This window comes from Sprattus sprattus, assembly GCF_963457725.1.
Source record: "Sprattus sprattus genome assembly, chromosome: 12".
Classification (NCBI taxonomy): domain Eukaryota; kingdom Metazoa; phylum Chordata; class Actinopteri; order Clupeiformes; family Clupeidae; genus Sprattus; species Sprattus sprattus.
In genome coordinates this window covers 15,038,246-15,064,490 of record NC_137910.1, presented here as the reverse complement: position 1 = coordinate 15,064,490, position 26,245 = coordinate 15,038,246, and the positions used below count along the sequence as shown (strand labels likewise).

General features: G+C 46.9%; 3 protein-coding genes across 3 annotated transcripts; 2 read left to right on the top strand and 1 right to left on the bottom strand.

Annotated features, from left to right (window-relative positions):
* Window positions 1–1,664: 1,664 nt before the first annotated feature.
* Window positions 1,665–4,649, top strand: cst7 (cystatin f; the record flags this gene model as incomplete). Its single annotated transcript, XM_080849102.1, has 4 exons — window positions 1,665–1,719; window positions 2,038–2,207; window positions 3,330–3,449; window positions 4,509–4,649. The coding sequence occupies 4 exons, from the start codon at window positions 1,665–1,667 to the stop codon at window positions 4,647–4,649; spliced, it is 486 nt and encodes a 161-aa protein (XP_080705228.1).
* A 2,974-nt stretch (window positions 4,650–7,623) lies between these two features.
* Window positions 7,624–16,767, bottom strand: apmap (adipocyte plasma membrane associated protein). The gene is made up of 9 exons (XM_080849398.1): window positions 16,492–16,767; window positions 16,186–16,302; window positions 14,335–14,450; window positions 13,391–13,483; window positions 12,908–13,024; window positions 12,437–12,611; window positions 11,141–11,275; window positions 9,030–9,222; window positions 7,624–8,617 (listed from the first exon to the last, which is right to left on the bottom strand). Exons 1-9 carry the CDS (start codon window positions 16,578–16,580, stop codon window positions 8,408–8,410), a joined length of 1,245 nt encoding a protein of 414 aa, XP_080705524.1. The 5' UTR covers window positions 16,581–16,767; the 3' UTR covers window positions 7,624–8,407.
* An 842-nt stretch (window positions 16,768–17,609) lies between these two features.
* On the top strand, window positions 17,610–23,063 carry LOC308373529 (tripartite motif-containing protein 72; the record flags this gene model as incomplete). Its single annotated transcript, XM_080849101.1, has 7 exons — window positions 17,610–18,263; window positions 19,002–19,097; window positions 19,309–19,542; window positions 19,902–19,918; window positions 20,546–20,682; window positions 21,295–21,832; window positions 23,003–23,063. The coding sequence occupies 7 exons, from the start codon at window positions 17,610–17,612 to the stop codon at window positions 23,061–23,063; spliced, it is 1,737 nt and encodes a 578-aa protein (XP_080705227.1).
* Window positions 23,064–26,245: the final 3,182 nt, after the last annotated feature.

Genomic DNA, 26,245 nt, shown 5'->3' with positions numbered 1-26,245 from the left:
CCTTTAAAACTGTTTTAAGGATAACCCCTCATCAGAGGGTTGTAAAGAGAACCCTGAAAGGTTCTTCTTAGGAGCCAGACAAACCCTTTGGGTTATAAACTCCACCATCTGAAGCATGCTGAACAAACATTCATTATTTCCTGTCCAATCTCCCAACTGCTGACCTCAATGACACACACACACACACACACACACACACACACACACACACACACACAGACTCCACAAACCCTTCAATCTCCCGCCTGCTGTTCTAGACCTACATGAGAAGCCTCCACAAACGCTCCCAGCTTCGCCTGCAAAGGGTGGTGGGCTGTAGCACTGACCACCCTGCTCATGTCTGCTGCCTCTCTACTCTCGGCTGGAGGTCTGCAGTGAGTTCATGTGCAGGGGAAAGCATGACTCATACAGCATGACCCCACCACTCACATACAACCAATTACCAAAATAGGTGACATCAAATGTCCTCACCTCATGCGGACGCATGAGCAGACACAGCCATATACAGGTAAAAATAGAGTGTAGTTTACGCAAGAGAGGTCTGAGTTAGTCATCATATCACATATGTGCAGGACAACCTGCAGCCGACAGCCATAGGACCAGGCAATCTCACCTGTGATGTAGCTTTAGACAGATGATATCTTAACTGACACTGGGCTTGGTGACAAAAAGCCAAGAAAGGTTTAAACTCAAACTAGGTCGTGTCATTTGATATTTAATTTAGTTAGTAAGGGAACGGAGAAAGAGAGACTATTTTTGGACGTTTGGATTAAAACTTCCTTGCCGATCATGTAGGGCACTCCAGCGGACTAGTGCGCATGGGTGCCGTTTCTTTCCGTTGCCTCGCATTGTTAAATAATTGAAATCTTCTGAATTTCAGATCTGACACCAGCAATTACCCTCAGGAAGCAGAACGCATGAAATCAAACGACCTAAACAAAGTGTCGTGAGGCCCCCTGCCGGTTGCAAACAGTAGTTTCTATAGTGGTGAACTGATGATGATACAAATTATCGGCATATTTTAAGACAATTTAGCTAAATATCTCATACATAAGCACATAACCTAGAGTGTGATTAATTGTTCCACCGTGTAAAATATCATCAGCGTTTTCGACTTTTGAACATGGGCTACATCATGGACCGCCAAATGAGAGACGAAAGAAAGATCAGTTGCAAAAGGTTTGTGGTCTCTTAGAACTCACTCCCACAGGATGTGGTGTACTGTCCCCCTTCTGCCTTCAAAGTGTCTCATTTGTAAAACTATGTTGTGTTTTTGGAAGAGTTCCTTCGTAGTGGTTAATTTCACAGACATAAAACGATTTCTGGTTTTGAAAACCATGACATGGCTGCAGTATCATAAATAAAAAAAGATAAACAAGAACATCTGAGTAAGCCTAAAATGACTCACATAATCATCTAAAATGACTCACGATAAAGTAAAGGTATGACTGTGCTCGGACATAGGCATGTGGTACATGCTACCTTACAGATGATGGAAAATATCTCAGTTCGTTCGGACGCTGGTTGTTTAAAAGCCTAATTTTCTAACGACGCATTGGGCTAACCGACTCTGCAAGCCAGCCTTGCAACACTTACCAACTGGGTGGTTTTAAGTGTTGACACACAGGAAACCGTCTAGCAGTTGAGAGAAGCCGTCCTGTAACATGGAGGCCTGTTATCTGCTCTTTCTGTGCATCTGTGCCGCTTCATGTTCATTGGGTAAGTAACGTCAAGGTTTCAAAGTTGTTTTTAGTTTCCTTTGGTGTCTGGTAGGCTAGAACAAGTGTGTTTTTCTATGGTGTGTGAAAGTGTTTCTGTAGTGTATGAATGTGTTTTTGCTGTGCATTGATCTGACAGAAAGATCTCACATGTAGTTTAGGCTACCGAGGTTTGATGCTTTTCAAACCCCTGCCTGTCAAAGCAATGAACTGATTTACTTTCAGTTTTCATTGTTTTGCTTAAGTAACATGAGTATTGCTAAAATGTATAATTGTTTTTTGTGCTGAGATGTCTTAAAGCCCATGTTTTCTCTCCAACATAAAGATCCAGTTAAGGGACCAGGACCAGGACCAGGAGCTCTTCGTAACATCAGCAAGAATGATCCTGGGGTTAAGAAGGCAGTGTTATCAGGAACCAATGCCTTTAACAACCAATCCAACGACATATTCCTGTTCAAAGCCTCAGCTGTAGACAGTGCCCAGAGACAGGTAGGAGATGGGAGACACACTTACCACTGTTAGTAGTGTAGTGTTTTGTATCTGTAAACATGGAGCAGTTCAGTGTGTGAAGCAGGAACGGTCACACCTAGACTGACCGATGTTAGACAAAAAGACAAAAGTGTAACTAATTCTGATTGGCCAGGGCAGCCACCTGCCACACACACACACACACAATATTATAGAAGAAGTAGGGGCCTTTAAACATCTTGCTCAGCACACACACACCAAGATGCTTCATGAACCACATCCATTGCTGGACGGGACATCAGCAATACACTTCAGATCTACACATCCAGCCTCCTGATTCTTGTTTAGAAGTTTGAGCCTTAGAGTGATATTTCGGACACAACAGTAGTTTTAAGGATATGTCATTAGGATGCTTTGTAAAGTTCTAATAAGGTGTATTACTTTGTCTTGGCAGTAGCTGTGTAGATTAGAAAAACACAGATACTTACTTCATATTGGCTGAGATGTGCTGAGTAGAATCTGCTAAAGCAGCTCGAAGAGCAAGAGAACTGCTAAGGAAACAGGAGTTGAACTAAAATGAATGGTTTAGGATTTAAATCTCAGCAGGAGCAGTCTATAAAGGTTACCTGATGGCCTGGACTAGCATGGCTGAACAGAGAGTATAGTCAGAGGCTGTTATGGACTAGCACGGCCAAACAGAGAGTATAGTAAGAGGCTGTTATGGACTAGCACGGCCGAACAGAGAGTATAGTCAGAGGCTGTTATGGAATAGCACGGCTAAACAGAGAGTATAGTAAGATGCTCTTATGGACTAGCACGGCTCAACAGAGAGTATAGCCAGACGCTGTTACGGCTGTGTTGGTTTACAATGCTGTGTGTTTCTGTATTATGTATTTAAGAACTTCACTGAAATGTTTGCTGGATCAAACCGTATGAATCTGAACCCCCACCCTGTGTCTCTCTCCTCACATCTTTTCCTCCATCCTTCCTGGCGGATTAAGACATTGCTAGCATGGCTAAAGTCAAAGCAAACTCAAGTTTTGTGGTTTTGCCATTATTTTTCATTTAAGTGCTCTGTTCAGACCTGTGAATCCATTTCTATCCAAAGCGGAATCACCATGCACCATTCTTGTGCCCTGGCAGATCGTGAAGGGGATTTTATATAATCTGGAGGTGGAGATTTCCCGCACCGTGTGCCGGAAGTCAGGCAAGGACACGGACCTGGCCAACTGCAGGCTCCAGCCACAGGGACAGCTGCAGCAGGTGAGTCATGGGATGGGGGTGGGGGGTGGAGGATGGGTGGGGTGAGTCGCGGTGGTGCAGCTGCACCCGGTGAGTCGTGATGATGGAGGAGACCCGTGTCCATCCGCACCCTTGAAGCCATGGCAACATGGCTGCGGGAGGAGACCTGTGTCCATCCGCACCCTTGAGGCCATGGCAACATGGCTGCTGGAGGAGACCCGTGTCTATCCGCACCCCATGGCAACATGGCTGCTGGAGGAGACCTGTGTCCATCTGCACCCTTGAAGCCATGGCAACATGGCTGCTGGAGGAGACCTGTGTCCATCTGCACCCTTGAAGCCATGGCAACATGGCTGCTGGAGGAGACCTGTGTCCATCTGCACCCTTGCAGCCATGGTAAGATGGCTGCTGAGAGTGAGGGGCAGTGAGAGACAGAGTTGTGATGGGAGGAAATGGAACTGATACAGATGATGATGATTAGTGAGAGCGGAAAAGATGAAGTTGTGATTGGTTGATTGTTTTGGTGATTGTGTGAGCTGTTGCACGCTGTCTGCAAGCCTTAGCCTAGTGGTTTGGCCTTGTTTTGGTGATTGTGCGAGCTCCCTGTAGCTTTGGTGTTGTATCTCTGCCGACGTGTTCCAGCGTCTCCTGAGTGGTCATAGAGTCTAATGCATGCTGTTGCATTGTGTTAACTGCTTGGGTTTTCCTTCTTGTTTGTTAGTGAGTGTCTGTATGATGCCTGTTTGTGTTTGTGAGTGTGTGAATGATGCCTGCTTGTGTAAGTGATTGTGTGAATGATGCCTGTTTGTGTTTGTGAGTGTGTGAATGATGCCTGTTTGTGTTTGTGAGTTTGTGAATGATGCCAGTTTGTGTTAATGAGTGAGTGTGTGAATGATGCCTGTTTGTGTAAGTGAGTGTGTGAATGATGCCTGCTGGTTCCTGAGTGTGTCAGTGTTCAGGTCTAATGTCTGGGAAACATTTAGCCACTGACATAGTGTGGGAATGAATGAGTGAATGAATCCTTCATGTGTTGTTCAGATATCTGACAATGATGTGTGTGTATGTGTGTCTCTTTTTCAGACCTTCTTTTGCAACTTCCAAGTGTGGTCCATGCCTTGGCTTAAAAAGATGACAACCACCTACTTCTTCTGCCTACCGTCAGACGAGCTTCCACCTTTCCCTCACACAGCCCAACACCAACCCTTACCCCACATCGCCTAACACCAACCCTTACCCCGCATCGCCCAACACCAACCCTTGCCTCACATCGCCCAACACCAACCCTTACCCCACATCGCCCAACACCAACCCTTACCCCACATCGTTACTGATGACTGATGCTCAGAATCCAAACACACAGAACCACAGTCAGTATGACATCGTAGACCATTTTAGTGTTGAGAATCCAAACACACAGCCCAACACCAACCCTTACCCCACATCGTTACTGATGACTGACGCTCAGAATCCAAACACCCTGTCCAACACCAACCCTTACCCCACATCGTTACTGATGCTCAGAATCCAAACACACAGAACCACACCAACCCTTACCCTACATCGTTACTGATCGCTGACGCTCAATATCCAAACACACAGAACCACACAGTCAGTATGACATCATAGACCATTTTAGTGTTTTTGCTGTGAATGTAAGGGGGTGTGTTGGTCCTTAATAAAGGAATAAATTGTATGATGGATGATTACGTCTGCTTGTCTCTGCATGGCTAGCCACAGCACACAAACACTTTCAGACACCTCCTTAGTACAGAGGTACTACACGCACACACACACGCACACATACACACACACAAAGACTTTCAGACAGGGGCAATTTGTAGACTGCACTTTTTGTATCTGTCTTTTTTTTTTTGCTTCAGTCTTTTGTATTTGTTTGTTTGTCTTTCTGCCTGGTGCAATGCTGGAGGCATGAGGAGTGCTGTGAAAGCCTGTCTGTGCTGTTGGAACATTTAACTGTTATTTCTAAATGTCTGAAAGCGTTTTAGTGTTCAGCATGAGCCCTCAGTCCCTGCACCCTGTGTGTGTGTGTGTGTCGGGAGAGGGGGGGGGGATCTCTCACAAAGTGGCACATCCAAGTTAAGTATGGCACAGACAGAAGTTGGGGTGGAGTGTGTGTGTGTGTGGGGGGGGATCTCTCACAAAGTGGAACATCCAGTTGAGTACGACCAGATTACATCTCTGAGGACAACCTGGGAATCCTGTGAGTGACTCTGTGAGTGCCCCCCCCCCCCCCCCCCCCCCCCCCCCAGCCCCTTAGTGAGGCTCTTTCTCCGGTCAGCTGTTCATTTCCACCCCTTGGGGGTGTTGAGGATGTTTTAAAAAAAAAAAATGGTGAATTGTGAGAACACTGATCGTGAAACCTAATGGGCCATGGTGCAGGGACTAAATAATGCAGGAGTTTTGGGAGATGAAGAGAGCCTGTGTAGAAAGGGAGTGTATTGTAGACTGTTTACTATTGTAAACTGATCCCACATGGCTGAAGCAATGCATTCTGGGGCCTTTGAGAGAACAGTGGCCAGGGTCTCCAAATAATAATTTAATGAAGCATTCTTGGACTCTTTTCAAGTACACATATGATAAAATGACTTGATTAATGGTGCCTATGCCTCATGCTCATACCGGTGTCAGTTATTTGATGTTGAATAACAGTTGGGGCAAAGTGCGATGATTACATGGCTTCATGCAGAAACATCTCAGAGGCCTTTGAAGAATGAAGTGGCTCTATGCTCTTTTACTCGTGAAATGCTGCTGCTGCTGCTGCCAAGACCTCTATGCCACACCGTGAGGGATATATGCAGCATATTTAACTGATGAGCAATTATCATCCAGAAAAGGCAATTCAAATCTGCTGTGTGTCTGAAGACATCAGGGTCATGGAAACCTAGGATGACTCATCTTATGAGAGGAAGGATGTATAAATACCAGCTGAGACACTGACAAATGATAAAGCATTGCGGTTTATTGACCACAGCCCATTTCAGTATGTACAAGAACAAGACATCACAAGATTTAAGAGCTGAATTGAAAACGAAACACTAAACCTAACACACACATTTGTTGTTTGAACACAATTCAATGCTGGCATGAACAGAGACAGCTAGTACAGCAGAACAAATATCAATACCTAAAAATGACCCTGTTGCCTCTGTGTCTCACACATCTGGGTGTTTTATGTGAAGACAGTTGCAGCTCTGGTATTGTGAAGCGACAGTAATGAAGAGCGATTTTCCTTTCCCGGTGATTGCGTCGGGAGTGGAATCGGGAAGAAGCGACTCATCTATTTTCAGCCGAGCGAGGAAAGGTGACACGGCGTCTCTGTGCAGATCAACGCAACTGAAAGTGCAGAGGCAAAGGACGAGGTTTGCTCTCACAAGGTGGGAGGCAAAAAAAACGATTAAATAAATCTCTTTAAAAGTGATCCAGGCATGGCACGTCATGTAGGAGGAAGGATTCCGTCTGGCACATCCAAGTCTGCTTTCCTGTTAGCACTCACAGACTGACCTCCAGTCAGGCAAAGAATTATGGCAAGGAAGTACCTTGCAGACAGCAGTCTTACACGAGAGACACAGAATGCCAACATGCAGAACAGCGTTCCTGGACAAGGAAGGAGAAGCTAGGCTCTGAACAAAAACCATCATTAATCCCTCAAGGTGCAAAGTTCCATAAGAATTTGGTTGACCCTAAATCTAGGCCCAGTCCTGGTCTCGGCCCACCGGTTTAAACCATCAGTGTTCGTTCGCAGGCCCTGGGTTAGATACATGTTATGACTAGGAGAACAAAAAAGGGATCTGAGGGATTTGAGCTGGGTTTGATATCGGTGCCAGTTGTGCTTCCTATTGCTTCTTTTGCAATGCTTTAGAATATCTTAACCCCCCACCAATGCTTTAGAATATCTTCTGTAGCCCCCCCCCCCACCAATGCTTTAGAATATCTTACCCCCCCACCAATGCTTTAGAATATATTCTGTAGCCCCCCTCACCAATGCTTTAGAATACCTCAATCCCCCACCAATGCTTTGGAATATCTTAACCCCCCCACAAATGCTTGATATTGGAATATCTTCTGTACCCCCCTCCCCCCCAACTGAACATGAAACCACATATTCCTGTACAACATCATTGCATTCCATTATAAAACTGGTACTGATGCAAAAGGACAAATAAAGCATGGAGTCTCTATGATTACATAACAACTTAATACAGTTTGATATTTAAGCCCAGGACAACTGCTACGATGTAGTATCTCCACAAGTGGTCTATTAATATCACTACATATGCAGTCAGCTTTGCAACTTAGAAGCTAGTAGTGATTTAAAAAGATCTAGAATCCTACTGTAATGCAGCACCACAGTAGAAGGCGTTTGCAGAGCGTGGTAGTGATCTAGAATGTTCTGATCTTCTGATTCTAGCTGCAGCGTTCATCTGTCCTCTTTTAGCAGGGACAAGCCTAGCGCGGCCTTAATTAAGAACAGGATGTAGCTAGCAGTGAGTCAGTACAGGGCAGGAAATACAAGCACAAGACATTTCTGTTTCTTCTCACAACTCTATGACATCACCAAGTGTCAATAGTGTTGATCCAAAGACCCCTCTAGTCAAACGCCCACCAGGCTTTAGTATAATGCCGGTATGGCTCTAGCTTATCGGCAGGTTTATATATTGCATGATGTGTTTCAAAGACATCTCAGGTAACACTATGCTGCCTTAGGTTAAGAGTGCATGTGTAAGTAGATCGTGTGTGTATGTAGATTGTGTGTGTGTGTGTGTGTGTTAAAAATAATTGACTAGTGAGACAGTTCTCTCTCTTGGCTCTTATAAGCCATAATCAGAGGCTGTGTAAAAGCTAAACTAAAACAACCAACATGCACACACACCCACAGGTCCCTCTGGACTCCCTCTGGCGTTTGGCCCAGTAGGGCCCGTTTCAGCCCGGTTCAGCTCGGCTCACCGGCCCGACATCCCTCACACCTTGCTGAGGTCCAGTCTGCACAGGAAGGGGGAGCGGAAGGAGCCCAGGTAGAGCTGCCCATCGTGCTCGTGGGCCTCGCTGATGTAGGCGGCCACCTCGCCGTGCGGGTCGTGGAGACTCTGTACACACACACCACTCTCGGACAGCTCCAGGACCAGGCTGTAACGTGGGACAAACTTCAGCAGCACGTCATGGCTGAAGATCTGCAGGGAGAACAGGAGAGAAAGGAGTGGGTGTGTGTTTGGGGCAAACAGAATGCACACACACACACACACACACACACACACACACACACACACACACACACACACACACACAACAAACCTACCTGCCAGTCTCTCTCACACACACACATATACACACACACAAACAACAAGTCTCCCTGCCAGTCTGTCTCACACACACACACAAACACAAACAACAAATCTACCTGCCAGTCTCTCTCTCTCTCTCTCTCTCTCTCTCTCTCTCTCTCTCTCACACACTCTCACACACACACACACACACACACAAACAACCAGTCTCCCTGCCAGTCTCAAAAAAGCACATAATGCATCATAGTTTCCTGATGGGCCATAACTGCTCCATGATGGTGATACATGCTTGACGGCCAACCTTGAAGATGAGCTTCTTGATCCAGGGCCTTTGGGACAGAAAGTCGAGCATGGAGAAGCCGGGGTTGGGCCTCACGGCCGACATGGCCACCCAGTACCCTCCTGAGGAGCCGCGACGGATGTTGTCAGGGAAACCAGGCAGGTTTTCGATGAAGGTGTCCATTCCTCCTTTGTTCAGCCCTGACACGTGCACCCTGCAAGATGCAAGACCAGAAGAGCCAATCAGACACCACAGCTCAGGCCAGAAGAGCCAATCGGCTACTTTAGTCCTGAGACGTGCACCCTGCAAGATGCCAGACCAGAAGAGCCAATCAGACACCACAGCTCAGGCCAGAAGAGCCCATCAGCTATTTCAGTCCTGAAACGCGCACTCTGCAAGATGCCAGACACCACAGCTCAGACCAGAAGAGCCCATCAGCTATTTCAGTCCTGAAACGCGCACTCTGCAAGATGCCAGACATCACAGCTCAGACCAGAAGAGCCATTCAGTTACTTGAGTCGTCACACGTGCAATCTGCGAGGGGGCATGAGAAAAGGGCAGTGTAAGAGAGGGTGCCCAGCTTCCCCTGCCGTCTGCTGGGGCCACCTTAAATTGATTAATCTTGACTGCCAACGTCCATCACCTGAACCTCACTGTGACTCCACCACGTCTGTATTACACTGGTATAGTCAAATCAAATCATAGCCAGGGTGCTCAAGTACCATATCAATGCATCTCATCTCATGCTCATTTCTTTTCAGAGAACGAGAAAAGTGAGAGAGAGAGAGAGAAACAGAGTGAGAGAAAAAGAGATTAAACCATAAACCAAATCACGGCCAAGGTATTGAAGCGCCACACACCCACCCACCCACACGCACACACGCACTTATTGGAATCGAGATGAATGCTGGAGGGGGATCCTTCCTCTCTGAGTGCCTGTTGCCCGGCGGAAACCGAAAGGACACACCATTAATCTCTGCCACTCCGTTTAAATGTTCTACTTAATGTGCTACTTGGTTTCCACGACAACAGCATGCACCTTTGTTTATGCTCCCTGAACCTCCAGAACATTCTCATGTCTCAGTCATCTCTATCTTTCTCTCGCTCTCTCTCTCTCTCTCTCTTTCACTCATCTCTCTCTTTCACTCTCTCTCTTCTGTAACAAGCTTTGCTGGTATGACAAACACACACTTTGTACTGTCAAAGCCTTTCTAATTATACAGGAAGCTGGTATTTATAAGAAAACTAAAAACTGTGTGTGTGTGTGTGTCTATGAGTATGCATTAGCATGTGAGTGTGTGTGAGTATGCATAAGTATGTGTGTGTGTGTGTGTGTGAGTATGCATAAGTGTGTGTGAGTGTGTGTGTGTGAGTGTGTGTGTGTGTGAGTAAGAGGAAAGTTGGGACACACTTATGCATAGTTTACTGACGACCAACATAACACATTCCAAACACAGGCGGCTGACAGTAACATTTAATTATTCTTAAAGGCACCTCTAAACCGCTGCAGATACTGACAGCTCAGCGATGCCTTTAATGTGTTTCTGAAACAGCAGACTCACACCTTTAATGTGTTTCTGAAACAGCAGACTCACACCTTTAATGTGTTTCTGAAACAGCAGACTCACACCTTTAATGTGTTTCTGAAACAGCAGACTCACACCTTTAATGTGTTTCTGAAACAGCAGACTCACACCTTTAATGTGTTTCTGAAACAGCAGACTCACACCTTTAATGTGTTTCTGAAACAGCAGACTCACACCTTTAATGTGTTTCTGAAACAGCAGACTCACACCTTTAATGTGTTTCTGAAACGGCAGACTCACACCTTTAATGTGTTTCTGAAACGGCAGACTCACACCTTTAATGTGTTTCTGAAACGGCAGACTCGCTCACTGGCTTGTCCTCGTGATGATTAAAAAAAGACAAGCCACCGCGTAAACAGCGGAGCAGGGAAGTGACACGTGACATGCTCACAGGGACAGTCCACTATTGAAAAGGTCAGAGGTGAAAGAGTAAAGGTTATGGTGCTGAGCATGATCTGCAGGTCCTCGGCCATGGTTGTCTGCACCCTGCTGTTATCTGCGCAGGGTTCAGAGGTCATAGAGTAAAAGTGAGAGGTTGAATCTGACCTGCGGATCCTTGCCATGGTTGTCTCGGTGACGAGCAGAGACTCCTCGTCTGGGAGCAGCTGGATGCCATTAGGAAAACGCAGGCCCTCCATCATCACAGACACCTGCTTGGTGAGCGTGTCATACTCCAGAACACTACACACAGACACAGACACAGACACAGACACACACACACACACACACACACACACACACACACACACACACACACACACACACACACACAGGGACACAAAGACACACATGAACACAATTTAGATGATTATTCAGATGAATAAGCAAATGTGAGATAATCAGCAACAAATACCACATACTTGTGCTCTGAGCCCTCTTTGCATCAAGCCCATTGTTTTTAAATCATCCCCACCAGTTAGGCTTGTTTAGCTGCTGGTCATCCGCGGCCATCTTAAAAGTACTTTATCTTCAAGCACATACATGAGTGCCTTCTAGGACGTGGAAGCCCTCCACACATCTGGTCCCCATATAAATACTACTGAAGCCCTGTGAAGGGTCTCCTCCATTTAAAATGCACTAAGTACAATGTTTACCCTTGAGACTACTATTGAAAAGTCCTCCAGAGACCAAGTGGCCTTATGATTACTAGTATTTAAGCCATGGTGCACAAGAGCAAGTGGGGTGTGGAACAGATGTGGTTGGCACCATGTGAAGAAGTACTCCATAAACACCCATATGATTACTACTCTATAAACACCCTTATGATTACTACTCATAACTACTCCATAAACACCCTTATGAATACTACTGACCACTACTCCATAAACACCCTTATGATTACTACTGACAACTACTGTAGGAAGCCATATTATTACTCTTGAAAAGGCGGTGAGTTATTATTGTTACTTATTATTACTAGGAAGTACTCTGTGGCCTTATGATCACTATGAGAAGCCTTCCAGTAGCCTGCTGAGAACTACTGAAGAGTGTTCTATCAGGTTCTACTGAAGAGTGTTTTTATCAGGTGTTTTATCAGAAGAGTGTTTTTATAAGGTTCTACTGAAGAGTGTTGTATCAGGTTCCACTGAAGAGTGTTCTATCAGGTTCTACTGAAGAGTGTTCTATCAGGTTCTACTGAAGAGGGTTCTATCAGGTTCTACTGAAGAGGGTTCTATCAGGTTCTACTGAAGAGGGTTCTATTAGGTTCTACTGAAGACTGTTCTATGAGGTTGTACAGAAGAGTGTTCTATCAGGTTCTACTGAAGAGTGTTCTATCAGGTTCTACTGAAGAGTGTCCTATCAGAGGCCCTGTGACTGCTCCTGTCCTCTCCTGTGTCTCACCGTCCATCTGCAGTGGCCTCCATGATGAGCTGCAGGTAGTCTCTACGCTGCCACCTGCTGGAGGAGGCGGTGAAGAACACCTTCCTGCCGTCCTGTGTCACGTCCAGGTCGTTAATGAAGGAGAGCCGCTGCCCGGCCACCATCTGACTCGCATGCACAAGTGTGGTCACGTGACCTGGAGGAGGGCGGGGGATAGGGAAGGGGTTGGACAGGTGATTTATACTTTACAACGTGAGTTTCCTGGTTGCACAGGAGTCAAAATTCCAGTGTTCAAGTGTTGTGCTGCTGTGGTTCAACAGGTTCAGCATGGAGCGAACCACACCAAAGCCCTGGCCTTTTCAGAGAGCATGCAAGAGCTGCAAGCCGCTGTGGTTGGAAGGCACAGCAACCAAATGAACGACTGAACTGTAGTAACTGCTAAACAAGTAACTGCAAATGTTGTTTTCTGGTCAGGGCAACTGGGTATCTTACCTGTGACGGGGTTGACCTCGAACAACCCCAGGTAGGCGTCAGCAACGAACAGCGTGCCATTGGGCCCCACACGAATGCCGAGAGGTCGCCCACAGGTCGGCTCGTCATCATGGGAACCTGAGGGTTTTGGAAGGTTGACAAATCATGTCTACGTCTTGCTGCGATGGCCCTATTGCGGTCATAAAGGCCGTGTGTCTTTTCGCTGTGACTGATACGCTACTGAGTGATCTTAAAGAGGCCCTCATCAGACCAGTGGCGTCTGCTGGTGGCTTTGGGCCAGATGACAGCCAGATGAGGGCCAGATGAGGGCAAGTGTGTGTGTGTGTGTGTGTGTGTGGGGGGGGGAGTTTTCCCTTGCTACTAATGCCTGCCTTCGAGTTGCAGGGTGTGTGTAGTGGGGAGGGAGCTTTTCCTTTTTGTGTTCATATAAGTCTGATCTGGTCTGTGCGATCTAACAGGACTGAGTAAGGTTTAATGTCTTACCACAGGGAGGCCTGCCCAGCCTGGCCAATACACTAACACTTTTGCCATCCAGCTTCAGGATCTTCCCATCAGCAGTGCCTGTGTACAGCACATCTACAGACAGAGAGAGAGAGACAGAGAGTTTCAGAGAGATGCAGAGAGAGACAGAAAGAGAAATTGGGAGAGGGAGAAAGAGAGAGAAATTGGGAGGGTGGGGGGTGGCTAAGTACTTTTTATTGCCATTCAAAGGCCAATCCTAATATCCCCGATGTGACACATTCATAACCAAGATGCACTATCTAATCTCTTGGGCACAGAAAATATTATTACCACTAAGTAGGTGAAACAAAATGGACATTACATTTAAATGAAACTGCATAAACAGAATGACTGTCTCTTTTTAATCTTTTTAGAAATCAATACACCAAATCACATAATGGGTTTTAACAGCAACATTTATATTAATTCATTTGAATATTAATTACTCTATGAGGTAATCCATTCTGAACGGCGGGGTCATAAACTGATATTATTCCATAACACTTTCACCCACAGTGTAGCCAAACCAGATTACAGATACAACAATACACATACAGACAACCAAGTACAGACAGACAGACAGACAGACAGACAGACAACCCCCCACATTAACATGTATGCCTGCTCACAAAAATGCCCATCCACAGACACACACTCACTGTCTCTCACACTTAAACACATACAGGCCCTCTCTCTCTCTCTCACACACACACACACACACACACACACACACACACACACACACACACACACACACACACACACACACACACACACACACACACACACACACACACACACACACACACACACACACACACACACACACACACACACACACACACACACACACACACACACACACACACACACACACAAACAGGGTGACGTGTGCCGCCCCCTGCTGGTGTTTAGCACACACTGACCTCCAATGTTGGCGATGGACTCCGGTCCGACCAGCTGGTCCTGATACAAGCGCTGAGCCTCTCGGAGCTTCAGGTTGGGCTCATAACAGCCAGTCAATTCAGGAGGATCACTCAGTCTGACAGAGGGAGAGAGAGGGAGGGGAGGAACGAGAAAGAGATGGAGATATAAAGAGAGGGAGAGATGGAGAGAAAGAAAGATTGAGAGAGGGATGCGAGGGGGTGGGGAGAGAGAGAGAGATGGAGGGGAGATGGAGATATTTAGATGGAGAGAGAGGGAGGAGAGGCACAGAGGCACAGAGCAGAGGGATAAAAAAATACATAAAACACAAGAAGCATCTGACCTACCATTTCTGCACCTTTAATTCATTCTAGATCAGACAACCAATCAGATTAATCCAACCACCATGGTCACCATTAAGTGTTACAAAGGGACATCATAGTGGTGATCTTATTTTTATATTTTTCTAGAACACCTGGTGTCGATGGACCATCTCTCTCTGAAGTCCAAGACATCTGCAGACTCTAAATCAGATCGGACCCTGATGTAGTGCAGCTGGCGGACCCCTACCGGATCGGATCTGGGTCGGGCCCGAGGTGCCGCTCATGTGGATGGGTGTGAAGGTGCAGTGCAGTGCTCATGTAGCGCAGTCCCCCCCTGAGTAAATCATTAATGTCTGACACAGCAGCAGCACACGCAGTCTAATGACCTGCAGACAGACCACAGAGCGTTTGCCTGCCTGGTCCTAGCTGGGTGGGGGGGGGGGTCTGGGCCAGAACAGAGATGAGAGTATTAGATGAGAGGAGAGGAGAGCAAATAAGATGAGAGGAGATGAGATGAGAGCAAATAAGATGAGAGGAGATGAGATGAGAGGAGAGGAGATGAGAGCAAATAAGATGAGAGGAGATGAGAGGAGAGCATATGAGATGAGAGGAGAGACAGAGAAAGATTTAGAGAGAGCATATGAGATGAGAGGAGAGGAGATGAGAGCAAATAAGACGAGAGGAGATGAGAGCATATGAGATGAGAGGAGAGACAGAGAAAGATTTAGAGAGAGCATTTGAGATGAGAGGAGATAAGAAGAGAGGAGAGTATTAGATGAGAGGAGAGACAGAGAGAGATTGAGAGAGAGAGAGCCCAGTAAAGCAGATGAAGTCCTAAATCAAGAATGCAGACTGGGGGAGAGAAGGAGGGAATGTGTGCATGACTCCAGGACACAGCTGCCAGTCATTCAGGAGCTCAAGGGTCATGTGCTACACAAACACAGCCCAGTGTGTGACAACACACAGTATACTCTGCAGCTGACACGGGCCATAGAGACAACACACCCCTCCTGACACAGGGCAGTGGGAGAACACACCACACTCAGTAGGGGAGTATGGGCTGCATCCAACTCCGCTCTGGTACAAATCCACCAGTGTCAGCTTTTGGACAAGACATCAAACAGGCTGCACACAGCTGATCTAAGCATGTATGCACGCACACGCACTTGAACATTTTCACTCGATGAAATTAGCTTATTCAGAATAGTCAGGTGCCGTGTGAATATACCCTTTAAAATGTTCACTATCTACCGTGATACGCTACACGAAACTGTTTCCATTATTGTTTTTATTGTATGCAACCATCTGTGAATCCACATGCGAAAGTACGGCTAACTTGATAGCTGCGGGTATTCAATGGCGCACTGAATTCGTGTTTTCCCCGATAAATCTTTCAGAGACGCAGGTGCATGCAGCGAGAGGGGGACGCTGTCTCTCGCCCACAGGTGTTGACAGCACAGAGGGGACTCGAATAGCAAGCTACTCAGTCAGGACCTAGCAGAGCTGCTTTTAACATCCGTCACCGCATACCTGAAGACCTCGGGGTGGATCGGAGACTCCAGAATCAGGATGATCACCAGCAGTGGAAGTACGAGAAAGCCCCCCACACAGATTAGCGTCACTCGGAAAACCTTCCCGCTGTATGTGCTGTGAACGAAAACAGAATGTAACGTTAATCTCAAGCACAATGCGCTGCTGCGTGATGTCACGACAGACAGAGGCTTGACCTGGATTATGAAACAACAAACATCAGCCCTTTTACTTTCGCCTGCGTAGGTCTTCCCTGAAACACCTGCCATGCTATTATTCAGAACCACGCGAACATTCCAACCCTACCTTGTGCCCTTGTCTCGAGGTTCTTGGGAGTCCGTGATGATTTGAGGTCGGTTTAGTCGCCTGAACCGCAGTCCCTCTGGCTCATTCATTTTGCAGAGATTTCACTAATTTCTGTTTGAATTTTCGCAATGCCGTTACCAGTTCATGAAATGATTCGTTCGTAGATCAGACCGCTCTCTCCCTCAACATTGTTGCTGGCGTTTCAAATAGTCAATACCTCTATTTCGTAAAACATTAACGCATTATGCCACAGCATTCCAGCGTTTACAGGACAGATTCTGGTTTCTTCTTCAACTGTCAATGAATATATCTCCGGGTACGTTACTGCCCCCCAGTGGAAAGGAATTCAAGTGAATTCGAATCGAATTAATTTGAGGAATTTTAGACGGTCTATTGCTGATGTAGAATTAATGATTATCTAGTTCCCTTTGCAAATCGCACCCTGGATTCCCCACAATATGCCCCACACTGGAAGCCCAAGAGCCCCCCTACTCCCCAATTTGCTTGGGTCCGACTGAGATAATATCAAGGTGAGGTTTTTTTTCTCATCAATGACCAACACTATGTGGTCTTTTGAAATCTCTGTCATGTGATTTACTATAATCTCTGACTTGGGATATATGCTATTTTTTTTGTGAGAAATAGAAATGCTTCTTGTCTTAACAGTGATGCAGTATCTGTATTATTATAGTCCAGTGCATTCAATGCATCTCTCCTGTCAATTCCATTCCTTTACCTTTTAGGCCCCTACAAAAATGTAAACAAAGACACAAACAGCTGGAAACTGAACTGAAAATAATTAAGATACGGAAACATTTGGAAATATTGTCTTCCCTCTTCCTTCAAATCCAAAATCACATAAAATCACATACATCTGGAGCAGTTTGGCCAAAAATGAGACTGAATAGTGAATACAGTATTTTAAGGGTTAAAAAGGCATGTATGCTTACACGCTGACCTGCCCTGTTTACCACTCACTCTCAGCCTGAGGTAAGGTGATCCACGTGTAGGGGAATAACAAAGAGTGGGACACCTGATCAGGGCTGCAGGCTGTTAAACATTAATGTCTATGGGAGTCAGGCCACCCTGGGCACAGTGGTTTCTGGGCTTGCGGAAGGATGGAGAAGGCGGAGGGTACCTTAAGCTGCCCCATCTGTGCCGATGTGTTCTCGGACCCCGTGGTGCTCCCGTGCGGGCACAACTTCTGCCGCGCGTGCATCCGGGCGGTGTGGAACGAGGATGGAGACGAGGTGGGAACTCAGATAGGCATCACCACGCCTGTTCCAGGTCACCTGTTCTGTCCAGAATGCCAGGTCCTCTTTTCTCCGGACCTCCAGCTGCAGGCGAACCCCAGCTTGCAGAGACTGGTCCAAGAGGAGAGCAGGCAGAACCACAGCGAGCCGGGCTGGAACGGGCGGTCCACTCCGGCTGATCTGGGTCATCAGGTCACGGCTCTGTCGGGTCAGGGTCCGGTGCTGACGTGTGACCACTGCATCGAGCGCGTGTCTGTGGCGGTGCGGAGCTGCCTGACGTGCGATGCTGCTCTGTGCTCGGCACACGCCCTGGCGCACCAGCAGAAGGAGGCGCTGAGGGCGCACACACTGGTGGAGCCGGCGGGGGACCTGCTGCCGTACCGCTGCCAGCAGCACGGAGAGGAGCTGCGGCTCTACTGCACCGACGAGCGGGTGGCCGCGTGCGCGCTGTGCGCCGCTGTGGGCGCCCACCGGGGTCACGATGTCGTGCCGCTGCAGGAGGCGACCTCTGACCTCAAGGTGAGATCAGGCTAGTTGGGATGGAGGGGTTTACATTTGTGTCTCAGAGATAAAATTGTCATTTGGCTAGCCTTGAAGAGCCCTTACAAGTCCTGTTCTAAACCCTTTTGTTGTTTTGTGGATTCTTTCAGCCATATGGTTATGTGAGGGGTTCAGTTACAGGGTTATGTGAGGGGTTCAGCTACAGGGTTATGTGAGGGGTTCAGCTACTGGGTTATGTGAGGGGTTCAGCTATAGGGTTAGCTGTGGAGAGTTTTTCATGTGGCAAAAGATCTAATAGAACTAAAAGTAGGATGCTTGTGGGCTGCATACATAAGGGATAGATAAGGTATTCACTCTCAGAAATGTGGGCTTGACTAAAAACACAAACAATAACCAAAATATTAATAGATTTGGGAAACTGATAGCATGTTGAAGCGGACTGACCGATCCAGCCAGTGTGTATTGCTATCTGGGCTTGAATGAAAGGGGTCAGCATTGCTCTCTATACCCCCTGTCTGCACAGAGACAACTGAAAGAGAGAGAAGGCTCTGTGTCTCTAGTGTGTCCACAGAGGAGGCTGGAGGCCACTAAGAGTGTCTCTGTGTCTCTGGCGTGTCCACTGAGTGTGTCTCTGTGTCTGGTGTGTCCACTGAGTGTGTCTCTGTGTCTCTGGTGTGTCCACTAAGAGTGTCTCTGTGTCTCTGGTGTGTCCACTGAGAGTGTCTCTGTGTCTCTGTGTCTCTGGCGTGTCCACAGAGGAAGCTAGAGGCCACTGAGAGTGTCCTGCTGGAGACCAGACTGGAGGTTGAGAACACCTTGAAGGAACTGGAGCTGCTGTTCTCAGAGACACAGGTAGGTGCACGATAACAACAGTAACATTAAACAACATACAAAATAACAATATTTTAAACAACATTAAAATTCAAGAAAATAATTTGCAAAATTGCAATACGAAAGGTAGCTTGGATACAAATATGCGTGCTGTTGCTTTTATAAACTTCCATATTAGTCTCTCCGCTTCTCTACCTCTCTTTTAAATGCCCCCCCCCCCCACCCCCCTCAGAGCTCCATAGAGGCTTGTAAGCTGCGAGTCCAGCACCGCTACTCTCAGATAAGAGCTCTGATCGAGGAGGACGAGCGTCTGATGCTGGACGTGCTGGACACTGAGCAGCTCTACTGCAGCAAGTGGCTCCAGTCCAGGAGAGATCAGCTGCAGAGACACCTCGAAGACACGGACACTCTCAGGGAGACCAGGACGGCTCTCGTCCAGGAGGACAACCACCTGAAGCTGCTGCAGGTATGACACTAACAAACTAGAAAAAGCCCAAACTGGTCATGCAGTATAAATTGTACTTTCAATACTCACTTGACTGGCATTCTCCATACAACACTGTTGAAAATGGTCTTGACATTCTCCATATAACACTGTTGAAAATAGACTTGAATATTCACCTGGTGTGATGGCGCTGTCATTAAATTCTATATTCATGATGTTCAGGCACTGGTACAGTGTTTTGAGTTGTCATAGTAACCTAACCTAACCTAAGTAAGCAGGTTCTCACAGTGTGTCCCCAGATAGAGGGTGATTATTATTGTTGTTATTATTATGGTCTGCATCTGGGCACAGCTGATGCCTTTTCTTCTTCTCTTTCACAGCATCTAACTACGCCGGAGTGAGTGACAGATCTCCCTCACACACTACACGCTCATCATCACGTGATCACAACACACTCCTCACAACACACTCATCATCACATGATCACAACACACTCATCACAACACACTCATCATCACATGCTCACAACACACTCATCATCACGTGATCACAACACACTCATCTTCAGAGGCAGGGCAGGATGGCCGGGTCATAAATTACCCCTTCATTAACGCAGCATAAAGTAGAACCGCCCTTAGCGCCAGGGCTTTGCACAGGAAGCTGCTATCTGAGGCTTTGTAGTCTATGCAGGAAGTCAGCGTAAACTAAACAAGGCCAGAACAACGCTGGAGTTTTAGGAAATGCATCCTAAATGACCCTACATGTGTAGCAGAAATGTATGACCCTTTTTGCATTGGGAACACAGTTCTTCCTGAAATGGTCTTGCAAAAAATGGGGCCAGTATTCTTATAGGCATAACAGAGAAATGAAGAGGATTTTAAATCAAATAGTTCTCCTATTATTAAATAGGTGAAGAACTTATTTTTTCTAGCAATGTCAAAATGGACTCTGATGATCTGTAATGAAGTGAAAGTGTGTGGTAGTAGTGTATTGAGAGCTGGTGTGGGGTGTGTCGTGACTGCAGGTCCGTGCTGGACCCTCCTACCATGCCTGAGGTGGAGACAGACGGCTGCGCCCCCCCAGGGAAGATGGCCACGGTGGAGAGGCTGGTGGATGACCTATTTAACACCCTGTCAACCTGCTTCCCACGCATGTGGTCAGGTAAGCATGAAAACACACCACACGCAACCACACACACCATACACACCACACACACCACACACACCACACACAACCACATACACTACACACACCACACACACCACACACAACCACACACACCACACACACCACACACAACCACATACACTACACACACCACACACACCACACACAACCACATAAACTACACACACCACACACACCACACACAAATACATACACCTCACACAATCACACACACACCACACACAACCACATAAACTACACACACCACACACAACCACACAACACACACAACCACACAGACACATCGTGACAGAAAACTATGGAGTTAGATTATCCATAGAAAACAGGAATACACATTTACACAAATATCCCCCTGTGAATGCTATTAAGTTGCCCTTTAAAAACAAACGCCTGAATATGGTTATGCCAATTGGTAAATCCACAATAGAACTCATAATTCTTCTAGATAAGGCTATTTTGTTTTGAGAAACGAGGGTTGTGTTCTGATCAGCCTCATCAGATCACACTTAACAAACAAACACACACACAAACCCTACAGACATGGGGGTCGTTATCAGATCCTCTCCCCTCCTCTCCTCTCCTCAGACTTGCGGGCCCTCACTCTGGATCCGCAGCAGGCCCACCCAAAACTGGAGGTTTCTGAGGACGGTAGGGCGGTGCGCTGGAGCAAGCTGCCCCTCCAGCAGGGCGGCGACTCAGACTCCGTCCACTCCCAGTACACCGCTCTGGCCTCGGAGGTGTTCACCAGCGGCCGCCACTACTGGGAGGTGCTGGTGTGGGAGAAGCCGTACTGGCTGATCGGCCTCTCCCATGTGGCCGTGGTAAATGGGCTCCAGGGTGCAGACAGTGCCGCTGCGGACCTGAATAAGGTATTCTGTTACATCTACCACGGGAACGGCCAGTACCTCATCGCCCACGGTGCTCAGGAGAGCCCTCTGGTGGTGGAGAGGAGAATCAGGAAGGTTGGTGTGCTGGTGGACTTCCAGCAGGGGGCGGTGTGTTTCTATGACGCCGACACGCTCTGCATCCTGCAGAGGTTCAGTGTGGATCTGAGGGACGGGGTGGTTCCCACGCTGAACCCGTGCATCTCGTTTGGGGAGCACAACACACACCCTCTCGTTCTGTACCATCTCACCAAAAACACACACACACACACATCCTCTCATCCTTAACCATCTCCCTAAACACACACACACACACACATACACACACCCATCCTCTCATCCTTTACCATCTCACTAAACACACACACACCCTCTAAACCTTTACCATGTCACTAAACACACACACACACTCCATCATCCTTTACCATCTAACTAAACACACACACACACACACACATACACACCTACACACACACGTACACACACACACACACACACACACACACACACACACACACATGGCACACCACCCAACACCTCATCTTTTACCATCTCACTAAACACACACACACACACACACACACACACACACACCATACCTGAACCTCGGCAAAATGAATTAAAGGGGGTAGTAGTTAAAGCTCTTGGGTTTGTCAAGGTAGGATGATTTAAGGCAATGCATCTTTAAAGGGGTGATTATATTACAGTTTGATTCTGACGTGGGTTAAAATGGAAACAGTATGAAACCTTGAAATAGGTCATAATGTGTGTTGAACTGCTCTTAAAATCTTATCCTTCTATGTTTTAATGGATTCAAGCTGTGGATTGTGAAAGCCTTAGAAGTTTTAGCTTCCTTAGATATCAGACCCAAAATAAACTGATTCAATTCTAGCCACAATGGTGCCTTTCTTTCCAGTCCGGCTCAGTGGAGTGTTGTGGCAATGAAAGAGAGAGATATAATTATGTTTACACACACACACACACACACACACACACACACACACACACACACACACACACACACACACACACACACACACGTGCAAGTGCAATAAAAGGGAGAGATATAATTATGTTTACTGAATCAACAATATGGTTGCTAAGGGGAGAGATAAGGCCCTCTGTTTAATCAAAAACATTTCATACCAATGTTATAATGATAAAGTGTGTGTGTGTGTGTGTGTGCGCGTGTGTGTGTGTGTGTGTGTGTGTGTGTGTGTGTGTGTGTGTGTGTGTGTGTGTGTGTGTGTGTGTGTGTGTGTGTGTGTGTGTGTGTGTGTGTGTGTGTGTGTGTGTGTGTGTGTGTGTGGGTGAAGAGAGTGGTAGGGGTATTTGTGTCAGCTCCACTAGGGTATTTCTGGGATCCATTGGTCCCGTGTCAATTCTAACTTCTGATTGTTCCTGTTTAGCACAAACTTCTCCCATAGGTTAGCTTTTGGAAGAGTGCACGTGATGTTCAGCAGGATATGACCACGAATTAATTGGATTCATTAAACGCGAGGCAGGGGTTCAGAGTACCCCAAAAACAGCCCTTTCCTGGGTGACATAGCCCACCCTAACGAGTCAGGCTGCATCCCCTGCACTCGCCATCTACGGAGTTTCCCACGCAAGTCCCTCTTGTTTCCTCTTCACTTCCCGATTCCTGATATGGCACACCTTATATGGCACATAAGTCACTTGCTTATATGGCTCGTAAGTCGCTTCGTTATATGGCACATAACTCGTAAGTCACTCTGGATAAAACCTTTTGTATATGACTGAAGGTGAATGTACCTGCACATGAGACGCAGTATGCCAACACCATGCCAGTAGTTATCCTGCTCTTTACAACAGGAAACCTGCACGGACACAGACAAGGTCAAAGGTCATTGGAGTACCAATCTTCCTCTAAGCTCTCCTTCCTCTCTCATATCCTGTCTCCCTTCCTTTATTTATTTGTCTTTCACTGTGGCAGCAGGCAGCTTTTACAGTCATTCGTGCAGTCAGATTAGGCTCCTGCTGCTATTCTCCTGTGCAACGCTATCTGTGGCTCTACAGTGCATCAACAGGCTCAGCAGCAGGATGGTGTGGTAAAACACACACACACACACACTTGTCACCAAGATGGCAACTGGCATAAGAACAGACTTGGCCAGATTCATGCCAGAGAAGTCCGGCCCCATTCCCTGATCTGGGACATGCAGAACCTGCCTGGAATCATACTGTGACCTAAACCACTGTCCTTAAATTAGAGAGCTCTACCCATCTCAGAGACTGGGAGACAGACTGAGAGACAGACCGGGAAGAGGACCGGGAGACAGATTGGGAGACAGACCGAGAGACGGAGAGACAGTCTGAGAGACAGACTGAGAGACAGTCTGCGAGACAGACTGAGAGGCAGATTGAGAGACAGACTGAGAGACAGACCGAGAGACAGACTGAGAGACAGACTTAGAACTTAAGAGACGGACTGAGCAACTACTGATTCTTGCCCAGATCTGAATGAGCGTGTTCACTCCGCATCCTTCTCAGACAAGATGAGATGAGACGTCACAATAAGATGAGACTGGAGGAGTTGTTGGGCGAAGCATATAACGCGGTGATGGGTCAGTGTCCCTGTCTGTGCTCAGCATAGGCCATGATCTTTATTGACACACACACACACACACACACACACACACACACACACACACACACACACACACATGCGCACACACAAACATTGCACTAGGTCCATCTTGAGAAGCACCTGATGGGTGGTCCACACAGTCTGTATGTGCGTACAACAGGAAAATACCAGGTTTCTCTGTGTTGGTATGTGTGGCTTCTCTCTCTTTCTGTTTCTGTGTGTGTTTATGCATGCCTCTATGCAGGTGAGTGTGTGTGTAAGTGTGTTCATTACTATGTGCACGTGTGTGTCTGTGTGTTTCTATGTGTGTGAGAGAGATGATGTGTGTGATTGTGTGTGTGGGTGTGTGTGAGAGAGAGTGTGTGTGTGAGAGTGTCCGTGTGTATGTGTGTGTGTGTGTGTGTGTGTGTGTGTGTGAGAGAGAGAGCGTGCGTGTGGGTGTGTCAGTGTGTGTGTGTGTGTGGGTGGGTGGGGGGTGGATGCGGGGGTGTGTGTGAGTGGATAGTAAGAGATGAAGTGAAGGTTAATGATCAGACGGTGGAGTGATTTCTGTGTGGCTCAGACCAAAGTCCCTAAGGAGACCAGGCAAAGCAACCATTTTAAATAGAATGCGAGGCTAGTTCCTCACCCTCAGCCTAACCCTTACTCTCAGCCTCACACACACTCCCACACACTCTCACCTTAACCCTCACACACGCACACTCACACTCACCCTCACACAACCTCACACTCACACTCACCCTCAACCTCACCCTCACCCTCACCCTTCACCCTCACCCTCACCCCTATACAAAGTCTAATGCATGAAGAGACTCACAAGTTCCATACTGTCATTTGGTCAGTCAATCAGCCTATGGCATACAGGCAGCAACCAATACAAACCCAAGACTGTTTCTGACACACACACACACACATGTGGACACACACACACACACAGAAATACACACACACTCACACAGACACACACACACACACACAGGAGAGCAGTTGTGTTCATACACCACACATCAGATTCCTGCATTAATGAGAAACTTAATGAAATTTGCCATCTCCCTGTGGCGCATTCTTGCTTTCATTTTCAGCGTCATGTTTCTTTTCCTCTGGCTCTGGCTTATCTACGGCAAGCCACAGGTGTCAAAGTATGTGTCTCAAGGCGTCCATTTCTCACACTGAAATCCCTTTGATGTTGGGAAGGCCATGGCTCTGAAAGCATTGCAAGTGGTCAAAGCGGACTTTTCACAGCCAAAGGAATATTACATTGAAACTGTATTTCCTGAGTTGCAAATAGATTACACAGCTACCCTGATGCAGTGGTGACACGCACACACACACACACACACGCTCACACAGACAAGCTCACACACATACGTTCACAGACACACGCTCACATACACAGATAACACAGCTGCCCTGTCACAATGGAAAGATTAAATTCAATTTTATGTATATAGCGCCATAACAATACAATTGCCTCTAGGTGCTTTACAGCGCCCAGAGCCTGATCCATTGGTGTGTGTGTGTCTGTGGGGAGCTGGAGAGAGCCCTGAGAAAGGAGGGCCTCAGAACTTAAAGGGGCCCACATTTTCTAATGACACCTCTAGATCCATTCATTGACACACACACACACACACACACACACACACACACACACACACACACAAACATTGCACTAGATCCATCTTGAGAAGCACCTGATCTGATGTGAGTGGTTCATGTGCTGGGTGGTCCAGAGAAGAGAGTCAATGTGTTTTCATCTATCAGGTATGCAAAGGTTTGAATGTGTTTTAATCGAACAGGTATGTAAAGGTTTCAGTGTTTTAATCTTACAGGTATGTAAAAGTAAAATCATCACAGAACTCCATATCCCCAACAAAATCCTATGGATTAAGTATTGTCTTCCTTATTCTTTTCCCTTTTTATAGAATATAAAGTGGTATGTGTAAATACTGTCTCTTGATCACACAGTGTTTTGTGTGTAGCTACACTAGGTTTCCTTATGAGTGTGTGTGTGAAGGTGTGTATGTACTAATAGAGGTCTTCCGTA

What these genes read in the sequence shown, in the direction of transcription:
- apmap (XM_080849398.1), bottom strand. Translation starts at nt 16,580, where the DNA reads ATGAATGAGCCAGAGGGACTGCGGTTCAGGCGACTAAACCGACCTCAA. An exon ending in ATCCACCCCGAGGTCTTCAG is followed by an intron (nt 14,451 to 16,185) that starts GTATGCGGTGAC and finishes TCCCTCTGTCAG; the next exon opens with ACTGAGTGATCCTCCTGAAT. An exon ending in ACCATGGCAAGGATCCGCAG is followed by an intron (nt 9,223 to 11,140) that starts GTCAGATTCAAC and finishes TGCATCTTGCAG; the next exon opens with GGTGCACGTGTCAGGGCTGA.